Source organism: Pseudopipra pipra, chromosome 4, assembly GCF_036250125.1.
Source record: "Pseudopipra pipra isolate bDixPip1 chromosome 4, bDixPip1.hap1, whole genome shotgun sequence".
Taxonomy (NCBI): Eukaryota; Metazoa; Chordata; class Aves; order Passeriformes; family Pipridae; genus Pseudopipra; species Pseudopipra pipra.
Window position 1 is genome coordinate 14,411,985 of NC_087552.1, and position 18,644 is coordinate 14,430,628.

The window sequence follows — 18,644 nt, forward strand, 5'->3', positions numbered from 1 at the left end:
TTCGAACAGGTATCATGTTTAGATGACCTATTCTCATATCTATATTAATGTATATACTATGGTGAATAATTTGGAAAGGTTTGGTTTTCTTCATGTCATTGTCATCTTCACTGTGTTATCAGTCACTGGAACAGGCTCCCCAGGGAAGTGGTCATGGCACTGAGCCTGTCGCAGTTCAAGGAGCATCTGGACAATGCTTTTTAGTCACACGGTTTAGTTTTAGAAGGGAAGAAGCAGGGAGTTGGATTCAATGATCCTTATATGTCCTTTCCAACTTGAGATATTCTATGATTCTATGATCTATTTTGCACTTACAAAGAAAGCTAAATCCATCCAGACAGCCATTAAGCAGAAGCAATCCTATACAGAAAAAGGTGCAACACATTAGCATAAACAATGATGGGAAAACACCACTGGCAATGTCTTTAAACCATGTCTGTTCAAGAAGAATGCTCTTTAAAATGAGCAGCTTTTAGGTAAAGGAACAAACAGGAACACTATAGAACAAACTATTTCCAAGCATGATCATTAGGGGAAGAAATTACCCTCCAAAAATGCCTGTATTAAATCAATTACTGATTCCCAGTCAAATATGTTCTTTTTAAAGTGTCTGGTACAAGAGCACTCAGACTGCAAGGACAAGTTCTGCAAAATCACAGACTACAATACATTGTAACACAGTATTATCTTTATTTCAAAATTGTACAAAGTATAAACATAAAAGATATAATTAGGCTGAAGTAAACCCTGCTCTTTAAGTATCTGAATATTTTAGCAACGATACCGTCATCAAACTTTATCTTATGGAGCGATACATCATGAAATCAATGGTTGTACATCGAGGGAATTTCCCAATGGAGCTCTCTTCCACCGGGGTGTACACTTTGATTTGTCTCATGTGAGTGTCCCTCCCGTTCTGGTGATTGGCTAGAACAGCAATCTGGATCATGAACGTGCGGATTGGCTTCTTGTGAGTGTCTGTCAGGGGAACGTGAATCCAGCCGCTCGGTTCCACCAGTTCAAGTTGCTGCCAAAAACAAGACAGAAAAGCAAAACATTCAGAACCAGTTAACATACTCACTATAAATGATCACATCTTAAACCCCTTTCATAAAGCAGAGCCTTGCAAATCAGATTTTAGTTGCTTTTTCAAGTTAATTTGAAATAGTACAGTCGAAAACTCATAGCTAATTTACTGCTCGTGTAATTGGAGACAAATTAATCTGGTTGACTGCAGTTGTGGTTGCTTTGGCCTTTCAGAATCTACTCTTCATTTTGTGCCCTAATCTTAAAACAAAAATCAATATAAAGAAATACAGACTTCAGAATAAATTCAAGAAAGTCAAAGCAAGGATCCTGTTACTGAAGCACATTGCCCAAGGATGACAGAAAACATGCATCCTAATTTGTTTTATCTAGGCACTCTGGACTAAATATGCTGGAATGACTTATGTAGGAAACTAAATGCACACAAAGGCTGGGTTTTCAGAAATTCCTTAGATTATTTGGAGGACTGGGGAGGAGGAAAAGGAAGGTGACAGAGGAAAAAATACAAGATACCTCATAAACTTCATGTCACCCACGTGTCAAGACAGATGCCTGGTCAATTAATACTTGCTGCACAGCCAAATGGACAAATCACATTCTAATCACATTTTGACTTGGCTTTTATACAACATACCCAGTCTGATATGATTATTTTTTCTTTTTTAATTTTAATCCTACACAAACCAATGAAAAAGCAAGCAAAGAATAGCATTTTGTTAACTCTAAACCACATCACTGACACGTCAGATTGCCCAAATCAAGCTGGATGCTATGCAGAAGTGTGGCAAAAGCTTTTGTTTAAAACTAGTTGTCCAACTTCAAAGCACAACCAAAACACATATGGGAAGAGCACACAAGGAAGCGGAAGTCTTGGGGGGAAGAAAAACAAGACACAAAACAATTGTCCACAAGCAAGTAGATTTCACACAGCTAAGCAAATAAGATCTGCTGTTCTTAGCAGCAGAGTTCCTCTAAGGAAGATGGATGTGCTTTGAGCAGCTCAAAATTCCCATCTTTCTCCTGCAAATGCTGCATGACACACATCCTGTTAAATGCCTTGTTTATGCTGAAGCTTTCAGAAGAGCTACTGGTTCAGAGGCAGTAAACACCTTGAGAATGACCCAAGAAACAAGTAAAAAAAAAATCTGATGACTACTTTAAGCTAAAGAAACAAATGAAAAAAATCTCTCACACCTCCACCTTAAAAAAAAGAAAGGAAAAAACCCACCAGAAAACAAAAAACCGCAACCCAAAACTCTCCATTGCTGCAGACTCTCCAACAAATAATTTCCAAAGTATTAAATTCACTAAACCTTAGCAGCAAATCATTTCCCTCTGGGAGCTAGACACTTCCACAAACACACAGTCACTTATTTGTTGTAACCTGTCCCTTTCAAAAAAGCTACAAACCCATTTTTTTTTTGCATAGGAAACTTCAGGTAATGGCTGACTTTAAAGTGATAAAAAAATGATGTACTGTTGAAGCAGCTTTACAAAGGGCAGATTTATCATGGGGAGGTAGCAGTAAACAGCCTGAGCAAGTATGCTTTCCATCTCCACAGCAAACAGGAAGGATGAGGATCCTCCTAATATTTTATTCAACTAGAACTAAGGTAAGGTGTCTGATTTAGAAGAGAATGAAAAGGTTATTGCTAATTAAACTTGCATTTTTATATTATTCTCAGAGTTTAAAAATTTTGACTGCTAATTCAAAGTGGAAAAGTTGAGTTCCAGAGCTATAATCTTGGGATTTTTATGCTTGGATCAGTATGAAATAGATTTTTAAAACAGTATAAAAAAGCGAAACTTTCTATAGGTTGACAACATTGGTTTCAGACAGATCCAATATAATCTGGGTTTTCATGGTCTATTGGGAAAGAAATTGCAAAAGTGAAATAATGATTCCCAGAACCAAGACAGCTACCAAGGGATTGGCAAAATTAGGCTATTTATACAAAATTAAATTGAATCCTTAATAAATTCACAGAGAAAATTCACATCTTTTATTTTAAAAGAATTATTAGGCTCAGAAAGGGAAGCATTGGAAAGTTAAAAGTTGCAAAGGTAATTTCACTCACATAAAAATCTACTTGTATCTTATTACATACATTTTTTATTACATATTTATCAATGCTTTATTTCATCCCTAATCAAGGGAGGGGGTTATATGGTCTGTTTATAGTGTGTTATTTTCCAGTTTTGCTACAAAGGCAACCAATTTCTTTCTGAGCCTGTCTACAGAGATGGGTCAAGTAATTTCTTCACCTGCAAAACTGGCAACTGAGGCATTAGGTTAATTAAATTAAAAGGTTCTCTGGCTCCAGACTGAGCTGGGTTTTACTATCCTCAGTAAAAGACAGGATTTTACAGGAGGTTTAGCTCCCACTGAGTTCACTTGCAGTTCTAAGTGTCTGCATTTCCACAAACTGACATGAGTTCTCAAACCAGCCACTAGATCATACAGTCTGAGCAGTAACCTAGGAACAGTTATTTGAGTGCATCATGTAGAAATACCACAACTAAGCACAGATGGCACACAATTCATCAAGCAGCATTTAACTGTCTTAGCCACAAAGCCTTTTTTTTTCCCCAAAAAAATCTTGACTTCACTTACTCCACATTTTTCAACTTCTATAACAGATGAATATACAGACTTTACAGTACAAATCCTGGACTCATCCTCAGAATAAACCCCTTTACCCATTCCAGTCAAATAGCTAGCTGCCTGTTGGACAAAGCATGTGACACCTGTGAGGAAGTTGGAGGTTGCACCACAATGTAGTAAATGCAAGAGGTCAGAGTTAGACTTAAATGTTTGAAAAAATGAGCTCTTGATTTCTGCCCTCTAAACAACATTCCTGCCCTGGGACATGGGAGTTGATGCCTATATAGTTTGTTAAAACCTTGATACCCACTCAACATTTAAACTGAAGCTTAAATGCAACAAAACCTAACTACTGTTATCTGAACATCCAGTAGAAAAGGAAGTAATATTTTGTCAGTGACCAAAAGAATGGTATAAACCACACACACACACAGGGTCCTAAATTCCTCTCCTCCACATCTGTCATGCTGTTCCAGATGAATGAGACAGTTTCTTTTCCAGAGGGCCCAGGTCCACCACAGGGAAAAGGAACAGGACATGGGAATAGGCAGTGGTGATACAAGACACAATGCTGCCCACTCTCAGTTCAGTGTCAGCACCCAGATCCAGCTGTTACAATTCCTAGCAGAAGTGGGATGAAATACGCAGTTCTACCCTGCCTGGAGCATTCCCAGTGTGAACAAAATCTAAAGGAAGCTTACTGTGAAGTTTTAAGAAATTCCTATTAAGCCCATGCAAATGGCAATCTTTCAAAGCCTTGTAAACCGGTCTGGAAATTTGGGTGGATTTTTACAGGGAGGCAAAAGGCACATCCTCAACACAAAGGCTGAACTATTGCCAAATTTCAAATCCTTGCTTCAGAGCTTGGGGGCACTGGAGCATCAAAGAAGGACACCAGAATATTCTCACACAAGCAAAATAGCATACTTTTCACTGGCCTTATTCTTGGAACAGAACTGCTTTGGCTGAAACTTTCAAAAAGTTCAGCCCAAAGCAGATATCTGGCATGGAAAAATCAGTTTGAACTACACTTTGGCAAAAGTTAGAAAGCAACTAAGAGTTAAGCCTGGAAATGTAAAGGGTCACACAACCTTAAGTACAGGTGGCACTAGCAGCTCTACCTATAGTAAATACTATACCTGAAATCCATTTCAGTGGACTTTGCTGTCAAGCTTGTTCTTTTAAAGTATAATATATATATATAAAAATGTACACACATACACTTTTCATCCCAACTCTACAGCATCAGTCCACTATGAGCAAATATCAGATTGAGTTTCCTCCAGTATTTTTTCCTCCTTGGTAGCTCATTTAAGTAATTAAGAATCAGTCACAATTAACTGTCTTCTAGGAAAGTTCTAAAAATCAGCTATATTACTAATTACCTGAGAGAAATTAAAACTTGGAAGTTTCTTTCTGTTACGTGTTTTACCAGAAAAGCTTTTCTTTAAAAAAGGGAAACAAAGGAATGAATCAATGTAAGTTCAGTATTAGCAATTCAGAAAAGTTCCTGCAGGCTCTAGACTAATCTTACATACAATGTACTAAAATCCCAGGGTTTGTGGGTTTCTTTAATTTGCTTCTAATACTATAAATTTTGTGACAATTGGTAAACAAGAAGAGCATGAAAGTCAAAATAAAAGAACAAAGGGATAAAAATTGAAATGGAAAAATCACTCACTTGTCCTCTGCTGCTGTTATACTCTAGCTCTTCTCCTGCCTTCTCTCCGTTGGTTTCTTATTTTTCCTGTCCTCTGCATGCTACAGTTTTACCTATGGACATAAACTCCCAACTCCAGCAATCCTTGTTATTTTGAAAGCTGAAGAAAAATTGATGTTCTTAATGCAAATCTCCTCCCCAGCCTGAACACAAGAGATTTTAAGAGGAAGTTTCTTCTGCATTTGCTGGCCTCTTTATAGGGTAGCAAGTTATTTATCCAAAGAAGGGGTTTTTTATTGTACTTAATCCTACTTAAATTGAATACTGACCTTGATACACAGTGATATTGTGCTTAAATTCTGTTATGTCTTCAAAGTGGCACATAACTCTAAATGCTACTTCTACTAGGCTTATAAACACAACCCCAAGTTTTTTGCTATATTTACAGTAGGCTAACACCCTTGAAATAATGCATGATATTTGCTGCCCTATGAAGACATCTTTTGTGAAGATACAGAAAGGAAAAAAAGCCCACTCTAAGTAGTTTCATTTCCAGAGTAATTACAAACACATCCCAAATGTATGCTAGACGGGGCCCCCAGATTTCAGGAGAATATATATATATATATGAGGAGAAAGCTGCCTGCTTGCTTCCTCTGGGGAAAAAAAAATCCTTTACTCCACACACATACTGACAGAAAGTTGGGAATTATTGCTGCCATCACAGCTTCAGCATGATACAACATGATTCTGAGATGTTGGTACCTTATCAAATTTCCATTTTATCATCTGTTCTTCTAGAGTCAAATGGCTATGAAACCAAACAGCATTTGATTTTACTCCTCCTATTTTTTTCATAAAACTGTTCAGGTTGCTTTTTGTTTTAGTGATTTAGCAAACTATGAAATTAAAAGTAGTGGCTAGACTCTTTTTCACACATATAATTTTGCCTTTCTATGAGCTTAACTAGTTTTTACTATACAGTTATATAAAAAAAACTAAGCTTCTCAAGGCAGGTGTTCCCAATAAATAATGTATTCTTCCAAGCAGATTATAAAACTTAGTTCCAGGCAAAATAAATTCTATGTTCAGAAATGAAGTATTTATCAATACACAAACGTTCCCATGTCGGGAAAGGCTTTTCCCTGTTTAGCCATTGTTTTTTTACAGCTATCCAAATATGTTCTCACAACAACTGGCAAGGAGAAAGTAGGCTGGCTGGACTTCCAAAATTCTCTTTCCATAACTGCCATGCCCTGCCGTGCAGTTACCAGGATTCAGAATCAGCAGGGCCCTGCGTAATTCCAAGTATTGGAACTGTCAACACACGAAGTAGCAGAGCTTGGGCTTCAGCCATCACTTCACTTAGGAAGGAAGAGAACCAGTTAATAGCAGTGATGCACCAGTTCCAGCAATAAAAATGAAGCACGTCCAAAAGCAACTTCACGAGTTCCAAGTGAGCCAAAGGAGGGACACCACATTAGCAGCTTAACAAGGAACACAGAAACACGCTCAAAGGACCCACTGTGAAAAGCACACTCCTCTGCTCTAACGAAGCAACGACCACCTAAGGAGGTGGCTCTGTGGTCTTAATCAGCCACCTCCTTAAACGGTCAAGAAATCCAACTTCAGTCCATTAGGCGAGAGAAGTTTTCCATTCTTTCAAACAGCAGTTCCTGAAGAGTCTAGAGGAGCACAGTCCATCCCTCAGGAAGATTCAGCTATGGATTCAGGCAGACAAGAGACTTGTAGCCAAATAAGCGCTATCAGAGAATGAAACCTGCAAACACTACAAATTCCTATCATATATAAGCTCTTTGTTCAAATAAGCTGAAAGAAATAACTTTTGGTAAGACAGAAAAGGTTGAAAAACAGAAAGGTCAAAAAGATCCTTGCAAAAAGTTTTACAGAACCTCCTTCTTCAGACTGTTCTGCTCCAGTTTAAACCAGTAAAAATTAATCAATGCCCAAGTGTTAGAAAGTTGTATCCAATTAAAATAAAGACACCTAAACGCCCAAGCCAAGCTAGAAAGAAAATCTAGAAAAGGAAGAACAGTAAAGCTAGAAAAACAAATCCTCAGTGGGTCAAGGATTAGCATCTACAATGCTCAAATACAGATTCTTATACTGCCTTTCCAAATGTCATGTTTGGATTACATAAGCAGCACACCACATGTTGGACGATGTCAGTGGGTTCATAGAGTACAGAAACAGGCATGTTTCTGAAGTGAGCAGATGATGCCAATTGAGCTATGTATGATACAACCTAAACTTCATTTGGCAGAAGTGATTCACCAGCCAGCTCATGAAATGGTTTCATTGACTAGTCTGTTTTAATATTCTTCAGAATGTGATATTCCTTAGCTGTCTTGATTAGAATTTCCCCATACAGTAAAAAAGCAAGGAACAATTTTATTTGATTCCACTGACAAAACATTGCAATCTCTTCCCAGACATACATATCTGATTCAGACAGAATTCCAATATTATAACAGGAGTAAAGTTAGGAAGAACACAGCATTGATATTTAATCCACAAGACATAACAAGGGAAAGTCAGCTGTTGCATTATTATTGCTCTCATAGTTTGTGTTTGAAATCTCCTGCAGACGAGGAACACACAGGAGGACAACAACTGAGTCTTAGACATGAGTACCTGATGAGCAAGTATGCACATAAGCCCACTGTCAAACAGAGAAAATAAGGTACAATGGCACACGCTGGAGACTACCAGGAGTTTTAGGACATGGATTCACAGGTAAAACAGCTGTTTCAAAACTATCAAGTGATGAAGACTCCTAAGTACTTCTGACTGCAAAAGGGTCAAGGCTGTGCTGAACTGCCCACATAAAAATCTCCCAAGAGATGAAGTCCTGTTGGTGGAAGTCCCACATGTTGGTACAGGGTTGGGCTGGGCACGTGTGGAGGGGCCCCTGTCCGTGGTACTTAAGCACCACCACCCTGCCCATCACACTCCCACCTCTGCAGCCGCTCACAGCGCTTGCACAGTCAGGTACCTGTGGCCTCAGGGACAAAGAAACAGCCTGCCAAATGCTCAGCTACTCTGAACTTGTCAGCCACAACTGTCTTGCTCAATTTTAACTTCAGAAAATATTGTCTGCTTAGTTCTGGGTGGCAGAAAAAAACAAACAGGCAAAGGGAAAAAAAATAGACAACGGTCTCTGAATACTTCATTCTCTAGAATGTGGCTGAAAACAACTCTTCATTCTAGAAAATTTACCTGCAGAAACCATCGTGAATTTGTCACAGATTGTTTGCTAGGAAAGTCTCTCTGGAAAGAAAGGAACTCTGTTTGCAGCAGTTCTCAGTTTTTGTTGTGCCACATACACTTTTTTTTAAAGTATGTTCTGTGAAGGACAATGCATAGACAGCTCAACATTCATTCCAAAAACATATGTCTCAAGATGTAGATATTGTTTCAGAGATGGACAAAAATGTTAAACAGTCTTGGACAGTTTGCATTCCAGTCCCACATCTTTAAAATTCTATTGTTAAGCGAGGTCACTTGAACTTTCACATAATAGTTTATGCTGAACACATCCATAAATTAAAACTCATTAGAGAAGAATTGCCATCCTGCATATGTCTTAAGTGGCAACCATCCTATCCACTGGAACTTTAGAAAAAAATTTAAAAACCTTCACCCTTCCCTTTGAAAAGTAGAGTGATCAAATACAGAATGACAATGCAGAAACTCTAGAATGGAGTTTCACATGTGCAAGTACGGCAATAAGACCTAAAACTCCAAAGCAAACCTTCTACCCACAGCAGGAAGTCATCTAAGTTCAGTCTGATTTCAGCTAAAACAGATTCCATCTTAACATCTGAACCTGTTGCTCCAGAAGGAATACTGTCTCCAACTCTTATGAAATCAGTCATAACAGCTGTGAAATTTTGGATCTCTGATTTAATGAAAAATGGGTTTCATAATTTATTTAGGGATCAGTCAAGAGTGGAGGAAAGGAAGGCAAATCTACCCTAAGTGCATTAGCATTCTCTTGTGGGGACCCAGGTCTCCTTACCCAGCTGTCACAAGCCATGGGAATGCCATACTTTTGCAAGTGCACTGCTTGGCAAACCTTGAGAAGCCTCCTGGTATCAGGGGAAATCCTTCAGACCTACAGGGATTTGGCTCCAATGTGAACCTCTGTTACTTCCCTTGGGCTTGGCAGACAGCACGCTGAAGATGAAAAAGCTACAAAAAAACTTCTTGAGCTCATGCTCTGGAGTGGTGGCCTGGCTGACAATATCAAAAAGTAGGTAACACAGCCCAAAACAAACTTTCTGCTTCAGTTTGCCTATTTCTGGTACCTAAGTTGTTTAAGTTGCAGACATACTGGAACAGACTGCATCTGGGCAGTCTGGCCTTAAAAATGAATGGTAGAAAATCTATGGTTTGCTGCAAGTCTTTTAAACTTTTCAAAATTGCAGCATTCTGAAAGGAGAATGAGGGATTTATTTTTTTTTAAACCAGGGTACTATAGAACTCAAATTATCAGTAGCTTGGAGTATTATAAATGCAGATGTGGAAAAGAAACAGTACATTTTAAAAAAATAACTAACAAAGAAACAAACACACACCCCCCAATTACTATAAAATATGTAGCCTATACTGCACATTGTGCATTTAGAAAGAAGTGCATGTCTCATTTAGTGAAAACAAATGTTTTATACCTTTTGGGAAGCACTTCAAATCATAAAAGTTTATCTCACTGCAATGTTTTTTCATTTTATGGACAAGTAACTAAGGAGGGGGCCCCAGGTACATAAGGTATCTGTGTAAGCATAATGCCAACAGATTTACTAATAGGGGAGTAGGAATCTGGCAGATGATGATCAACTGATACAAGTCATTTTTGGAATGCTGTGTGATGATACAGAATAGAACCAGAAGACTCTGGTTTAAACAATTATGTGTTTAAAGGGTCAACTGCTGTTAAAATGGAGCAAATGATGGCATAAACATGGCAATAGTGATTCATGGAACTTGTTCTTTGGAAAACCCTCAGTAACTTTTGCCTCATCAGAAGACAGGAAAAAAACAACTGTCAAACATGACAAAACAAAAGCACTACACCTTCCCACATTCATTCCAACAAATGGCACCTTCTGCATTCAAATCTTTTAGTCATAACTGAACATACATAAAAATATAAAATAGTGACAGATCTATCAAAAAAACTCACTTGGTTGAGGACTAAGGTATTCATAAAAGGAAAGAGGACACAAATTTTTTAAAATTACTTAAGATGACACATTACTGGCCCTTTTATTTAAATTTTCATCTTAGTCATAAATTGGAGTTCTCCCCCTCCAAGCACTGAAAAGCCCTAAGATTTCCCTGTATTAAGATGTTAAAACCTTAGTCCCTTTCCAAAGCAGCACCCATCCAAAATAAAGACATAATCTCCTACAATTTCCAGGTGAGTCAGGCTGCTCTCAGGGACGAGCAGCACTTCAACCATCTACTGAAGAGAGGTAGGGGAAACCAGTAGTGAAAGAGCAGACACACACACAGAGAATAGAAACCAGATTGAACAAGATACAGCTTGTTGTAGCTACAGCTACAAGATACAGTTCAACCATTGAACATGCTACAGTGAAGAAGTGTGAAAATAAATTTACAAAGAACCCAAAACATTCTGAAGTTCAGGTGAATTTGCATTACAAATGGAACTGCTGACTGGAGAACAGGACAAGGTGTCAATATTGGCAGCTGCCTTTTATGGAAGATAACAGAGCACATTGGATTCAATGATCTTAGAGGTCTTTTCCAATCTAAATGATTCTATGAGTCTTAGCACCACAGAATTCTCCAAGGGAGGACAGAATAAACAGAACTTCCTGTAAGCAGAGAGACATGTGCTTTAAAAGAGAATCCTACAATAGTTACTTGTTAGGCAATGGCCTTACACAAGAAGACCTTAAGGCAAATGGAATGAAGACATTGGAGACCAGAACAGAGCAAAACATAAAGGAAAAGGTGCTATCATTTTTTTTTTCAAACTAGAACTGCTGTGTCCAAACTGAAACAATACAAATGGATTATGCACTGCACAAACTGATTGCAAATGGAAGTTAAATGACTGAAAACATTTCTGGGAAATAACTAATCTTACAAAGGGGAAGAAGTTTGCAAATTGGATGAAAACTGACACTCCAGTGTCTCCAGTTCCCATTTCTTCTAATCTATGTAACAAAATTATATTGTGTTTGTGTGAAAGTGAAAAAAAGAAAAGGATCATAATTTACCTTCGAAATTGTTTAGCCATATCCAGGAAATATGTCTAGACATAGCTACAGTTAAATTATACAAAGAAAGTATTTGAAAAAAAAAATGCAATGAATATTAAAGATTTAAGTGTCAGAAAAGTAGCCACATCGAGTAAATCCACTATCACATCATCTCAAATAACACAGTGGCGATAACCCAGTGGCTACATTTCACACCATGCACTTTGCATCCCAGAGAATGCAGAAAATTAATAGGGGAAATGAATGCATATAAGAAAACAGGAATATCATGATATTTTAAAAAATAGTCAATAGCTGTAGTAGCAGCCAGCTGCTAGCTCTCAAGCACTCTTTATAGGTTGAGGGGAAGAAAGTACATCTAAACCAAAAGAAAAACATTCCCCTCACTGAAAGGGGCTGTTATTACACATTGAAGAGAACTGGATTTCTGATCTTCTACCAGAGAACAGGCCCACAAAGCTGCATGGCTCTAACACTTTATCTGTTACACTAAATTGTATTTCCTGAGTGACTTCAATTTTTAGAAAAAGACTGTAACAAATCATACCTGAATGCTACCAAATAAAAAAAAAATCCTACTCATTCTTTACCAGCAAGAGGACAAGCTGTGGATAACTTGGGTTAAGTGAAAGCATTTCTCCTGCTTTCACAGGAGTGACTTGTTTCTGAGAATGACAGGGGGTTGCCTCTCCTAAAATCAAGGAATTTAAAGACACTAAACTTATGTAAATAATCCTCAAATCCTGCAGAAGTACAGTATGCAAACAATTAAAACGTTTGTGTCTGGACAAGGACTCTGGATACCCAGTAAAGGTGAGTGGGGCAAAACCTGATAAACTGTAAAACTACTCCAGTGCATTCTAGCCAGGCTTCAATAAGCAAATGTAGAGTAACATTTCACAGGATCCAGAGCAGACCTAATGCTCAACTCAAGGAATATTTACTCCCTGGAAACAAACGTAAAAGACTGTTGTGAAAACTATTTGTGCAAATTTAAAATGCAATGCAATGTCTCATCTAAGAAAGATCCCAAATTCATAAACATGTCTCACTGCAGATATATTTCCATATGAAAGAACTTTAGAAGAGAAGAAATATGAGTATATCTGTCAGAGATTCAGCTGGGTAGTTTTATAAGAGCCAGAATACACTTCCATAAATTTCCAAAGCTGGAATCAGGACTGTTGCCCAATGGAAGCATTTAATTTTACATCTAAACACAATTTTTTTTAATGTAGTGGAAAAAATGCAGCAGAGTTTTTACCTTTTGCTTGTGTTTTCCTACAAATTGATATGTAAGCATGACCAAAAACATGCAAGGCTTTGTTTCACTGTTTAATGTGGAGGTCAGAGTCTGAACTCTGCTTCTTTCAATCTAGATGAATTCTATTTCTTGACTTCTTTCTAGGAGCCAAAGGTTCCTTGAATTACCATTCACTCACAGAATGTACAGTTCAAAAAGGTATTCAGATAGTGCTACCTGACTGCAACAGCAATTCTGCTGTAAACAGCAGTGTGGGATAGCCTTACTGCCACATTCTACAGACTAAGAACATGAGCTCTTCAGTATAAACTGTGAGAATCAAAATTAAATTACACTGTAAGTTTGCTCCTGAAGCATGAGGGAGCAGAGGGGAAAAAACAGAGCGCGAGAACAACTTAATTGAAAACTTTCTTACCAACAGGTCCACTAAGTCCTAAATCTAGAGCTACTGTTGGATACCATCTCACTGCTTAGAAAAGTGAAGTCAGTAACAAGGTGATGGAATTGGATTACAAATATATATGACTTTTTGTATATCTACAAGTTCTGTAGATATATATAGATATGCTCCTCTGCTTAATTTATTTCTGCTATGCAAGTAAATCTTTATGTCCTCATGACACATAAATGAAGTTATAATGAAAAAGAAGAAACTCTACTAATTCCACAATAGAAGTTCTTACCCCAACAGTGCTGGATTTACTCACAGCTGATTCATGAAAACCTCTCAGTCAAACATGGTGACCAACATAATGACAACAGAGACCCATTCAGAGGGAAGCCTACTTCAAAATTTTCCTAAATCACTTCTGACATGGAATTGAAACTGTTTTTGAAACATACAATTTGATTAACCCTATCTTAGTAATGTTACTCAATAACATCATCTTCCTAAGAAGTAAGAAATTAATCTCAACGTAAGAGAAACAAATTTGCATTTGCTAGTAGAAATAATCAAAAAAATCCCTCATACTCACAGTTGAATTTGACCTCTGACAGATACAGAGGGGGGGGAAAAATAATAATTAGAAAAGGAGTAATAAGTATTAGGGGCTAGACTCTCATGGTTCACTTGAAGACTGTGACTGAGAACAGCGTTCATAAAAAGCCTCAATAAAAACTGTATTTGTTAACATTCCTTTAAGATGAGACATAAAACACTCCAGAATTCATTCTGAAATAAAATAGGACTGTTAGATAAACCTAGTTTAGGAATTGGATGAAGGCAGCTCGAGAGCACAGGCCCTCAAGCCAGACACACATGCTACGTTATTATTCTCATTCCACTCTCTCCTGTGTGTTCGTGCAGAAAATGGAAAAATCCTGGGAAAGGTTTTTCCGACTCAAACACATGATCTCAGTTATCTTCTGACAGATTTAAGACAGAGAACAGCCCTCAGAAAGAAATAAATTATACTTCATATCTATAGAAACATTTCCACATACTACTTGAGATAAGGAACAGCACAACATCACATTCAATGCCTTCCCACTCCCTCAAAAAAAAAACTTTGCAAAGAGTTGAATTTATGCTCTGTCTGGCAGGGTTCTCATCAAAGCTACACACAGACATATGATCCCGGAATAAAATAACATTGCAGCAATCAAGGGACCAAGACCTAGCTCTAGAAAGGACTGTCATGACAGCTCTGAAGCAACTGAATCTCATGCTCAAGAACCCTGTGTTTTTCTAGATATCTACCACTTGCCAGGTGGCATTTTCTTCTGATCAAGAAATTGCTTTAACTCACCACAGGAACAGAATTCCTTTCTGTAACTGCTTCCCTAATGACACCATAAATAATCTCAGCTTTCCACTACAATGCTGGGCTTCAGGAACAAGGAAAAAAAAAAAAGGGCTGACTGTAATGATAAAAGCCCCTTGTATATCTACATAAAATACATTGATTTCTTTATTTTATCTCCATGAATTTATGGAAATTTTCGGTTGTTTCTTTTGGTGCTAACCTGACAAAGCATGGCACATCCAATGCATTTTAGGGAATTGTTTCGTGGGGTTTTTTAAATCTTAATTAGTGGCATCACCTGATAACTTTGCCACAAGGGAATACATACTATGAATAGTCAAATCTGACTGAGTTTGTACTGATGCAAATAAAGATATTACAACATGGAAGCCACATATATATAAAATAATAAGTGGTGGACCGATTGCATCCTAATTTCTTTTAAATTGGGACCACTTCCTCCCTCCACCCCACTGCTAGATGTTAAAGAGTGGTTAACATAGTCACAGGATGTTTCTAGCTGCTGGTGCCTACAAGTTTAAGTGAAATAAAATAAGGTGTGGTGTGCCAGCTGACCAGCACCAGTTGAGATGACAGCACAAAACTTTTCATTCTTAGATACCCTATAAAATTCCCATTCCTTTTATATCTTTTATGCTTAACCCAAACTAAATATCACCTGCTGTCTTTTCTCTTTGAAGAATTTTAATACTGTGCACCCAGAGGAATCAGAATCAATCTTTGATTTGACCTTTCTGCATGTCCTTAGCACTTAATATCTGAAATTATCTAGTGCTTCCTCTAGGGATTACTCTCCACAATGAAGTCTGTGTAGGCTATCAGGTAAATCAAAGATGACTGTTTATAATTCACTGACTTTATCCTCCCAATCCTACTTCAGTGTGTGGAAAAAAACAGCTCAAAGGCCACTGCAAAGTGTCTCCCACTGGCTAGCAACCTCTCCAGAAACAGAAAAGCATGACTGAGTGAGCAACATCTTACTGTCAGCTTTGACAACAACTCTGGTTTAAATCTTTCAGTGCAAATGCTGGTGTTCAGTATTGGACTCCCATGGTGTTTTCACAGATGGGATCCAGAAATCAGAGGAGATAGTTTCAGATTTCTCAGGTCTGGGGAATTTCTAGACTGGGAAAAGAGAACGGTTGCAGAATGTGGTAGGGGAGAAGAAGAAGAGGAGATAGGTAAACAGTGCTCTATTTAACAATTTCCATGCAGTGTGCAGGGCCCTTTAATACAGAAAAACATAATTTTAAGACCTCCTTCCTAACATGCTGCTCCCTAGAGATTAAAGAAGAGGCCCTTGTTCCAGTTTCTTCAGTGGTACCTAACTTTTTGCTCCACTAAGTAACTGTAAAGTCAGGTGTCTAGAGTCCTCCTGGAATACTGGTCATTCCTTCTCCACATACTTCCCCAAAAGCCAATAAATAATACAGCAGGCAAACAAAGACAACAAAAATTTTCTGTTTTCCCTAGCTCCAACCTTCGAGCTTTATGTGACCAGGAACCTCTTCAAACATCCAAGATAAAAACTTAACTAACTGACAATCCACACATCAATTTCTCCTTGGAACACACACAATTCACATTGTGATCAGAAGCTTTCCTTCAACTCTTTACAAGCAAGAAAAATTAAGAGGTGCACGATGTTGTTACAGTAATTAATACTGTAAGGAAATTCAGAGTGCAGGCTTTCCCCTTGTCAGTCATCAGAAAAACCTAATTCTGTGCCCAAACAACCTGTTGGTTTAATTTCTTCAATGGATTGTGGCACATTTGTTCACAAGGAGTTATAAAGAAGTAATATAAACTCTTAAGTAATTTGCTGTCTACCATAGGAGACCACACCTGGGTGGGAAAGCGTTATGCTTTGATCTGCAAAGGAAATTAAGCTAATCTATACCTAAGAACCAGACCATTACCATATTGGTAACACTAAAAAGGAAAGACATGCACTTTTGCAATTACTTCTCTGAAGGAAAAGACACACATGTTTATAGTTCTGTGGTCATATGACATGATCTTAACCACAGTCAAGGGGGGCAGGAACCAAAAAGCCCCACAGGTAAAGTCAGTCTGTAGTATTTTTTTACACAGATAACCAAAAGCAGACTTTCCATACTGGCAAGCATACACTGACATCATTTATCACTGTCAATTATAATAGTAAAAGGACTTTAGCAGTGTTTATTCAGTTGGATAAATAGATAATCATCTTGTGTATCAAGGCAAGCCATGACACTTTACCTAGCTTGAACTTTACAATCTGGTTTAGAATCATTTCCTTTTCTCTTAACTTTTATGAATTCAGCAAAAGACTTGAAACTGCAGTCACCTGCCCCTGCATTAAACATTTTGTCTACCAGGGTCTCCAACAACATGCCCAAATGCTGAGAGATTAAACACAAATGATAAAATAGATGTTGTTACGTGCTACAGTTTGCAAGTGAATAGCATGACACATTCTGTGAACTACAGTTAAAATGAGTTCTGCTGAACTGAGGGGGGTCATCTGACTGAGCACCAGGAAGACATTCCAGATGAGCGTGAACATGGAAAGCCAGCAGAAGCTGGAACTCTGGATGCACTTGTACTGTTTTGAAATGCCAACTAGACACCTCATGTGCATTAAAAAGGGAGGGGACAAGGGGAAAGGAAGGGGTTAAATACTGAAGTAGGGAAGTGTAGGAGTATATGAGTGTTCTGTCATGCTGCCATCTCCTCCTCCACCCATCCACCTTATTCCTCACTCCCATGTTCAGTCTTCAAGAGAATGATTAAATGAAGAGCATGAAGCTCTTTCTTGATACAGTTTTTATGTTGCCAAAGCCCTGCTTGCTTCTGTTACTTCCGAAGCATTAATGATTATCTGCAAGAAGTATCTAGTGAGCCCACACTGGTAAACTGTAATTAGAAATCCCTACGAACTATGAAAAACCATTGACCAACAAGTATCCCACTGCACTCTCCAAACACAGAACCTTTATTCCAACAGGAACTTCCAGTAAAAAATGATGTGTGAACAGCAGACACTGATGTTCACACAAGCATACTGCATACAACCCAGCAGGCGATTTTTCTGGGTTTTTTTGGATTATGCCCCAGAGGTGCTGGCACAATGGAATTTCAATACCATAATTGCTTATTTCTCTGCGTGCCAGCCTCTAAAATAACAGGTAAAAAGAAAAAAAAAAAATACACATAAACCAAACATTCTCTTTTTTAAATTACAGGAATCACAAAATAAAATGTTTTTAATTCTCTAGTTCAAACGATGTAATTTATAACCATGACACAAATAGAGAAGAAGCACAAAAGAAGGGAAAATACAGAAATAACATAACGTTCCCAAGGTTCAGTTTACAAGGACCTCACACAAAGTTTTTTTTTTTGCAACTCTTACTAGAAACAGTATTATTTGCTAAAAATGCAGTAGCTGCCAAAAGCTATGATCCATCTAAAGCAAACATGTTTAAGATGGAAATAGAGTGTTAATGCTGAAGAAAGACAGAATTGAGCATACAAGTTTTCTTTTTAAAGTGTTGAAGCAACTGCAGTGCAGAGTTAAGTTTGTTTTTCATCTTTCTGAGCAAAAATTGATTGCATTTGCAGATAAGCACCTAAATTAGAGAGAAGTACATTAAGACAATAACAGAAGTAATCAAATTTCAAACCTTCTAATTAAACCTCTTTTTCCTGCAGAAGGTTATTGGGAATTCAACACTAGCCTTGGTTCACATGATAGAACAATGGGAAAATTTTCCGAATGGTTGAACACTAACCCTGACAAGTGTGGAGAGCCAACTACAATACATTATATGGTAGCATAACCTGCCACCCACGTTGCTGAGAGAACAGCTTTCAAACACATGCACCGAGCTGTAAAACCACAAAATCCCTTATTACACATTGTCCCTTACTTAAGGTGAAATACACTATTCCCCCCCCTCCCTTTTACAAATCTTGGTGGGTTTTTTTAAACCTTCATCTCTGAAGTTTATTTAGCAGCTAACGAGACTGTTTTTCA

At 37.9% G+C, this 18,644-nt stretch overlaps 1 protein-coding gene across 5 annotated transcripts in view; it reads right to left on the minus strand.

Annotated features, from left to right (window-relative positions):
• Nucleotides 1-666: 666 nt before the first annotated feature.
• ANAPC10 (anaphase promoting complex subunit 10) overlaps nucleotides 667-18,644 on the minus strand; it is a 35,908-nt gene continuing 17,930 nt past the window's right edge. For 4 of the 5 annotated variants that reach the window (XM_064651692.1, XM_064651693.1, XM_064651694.1 and 1 more), the window contains exon 5: nucleotides 667-1,027. In XM_064651692.1, the coding sequence (XP_064507762.1) occupies nucleotides 797-1,027 (231 nt within the window). In that variant the 3' untranslated portion in view covers nucleotides 667-796. The other variant, XM_064651695.1, reaches the window with a different exon arrangement.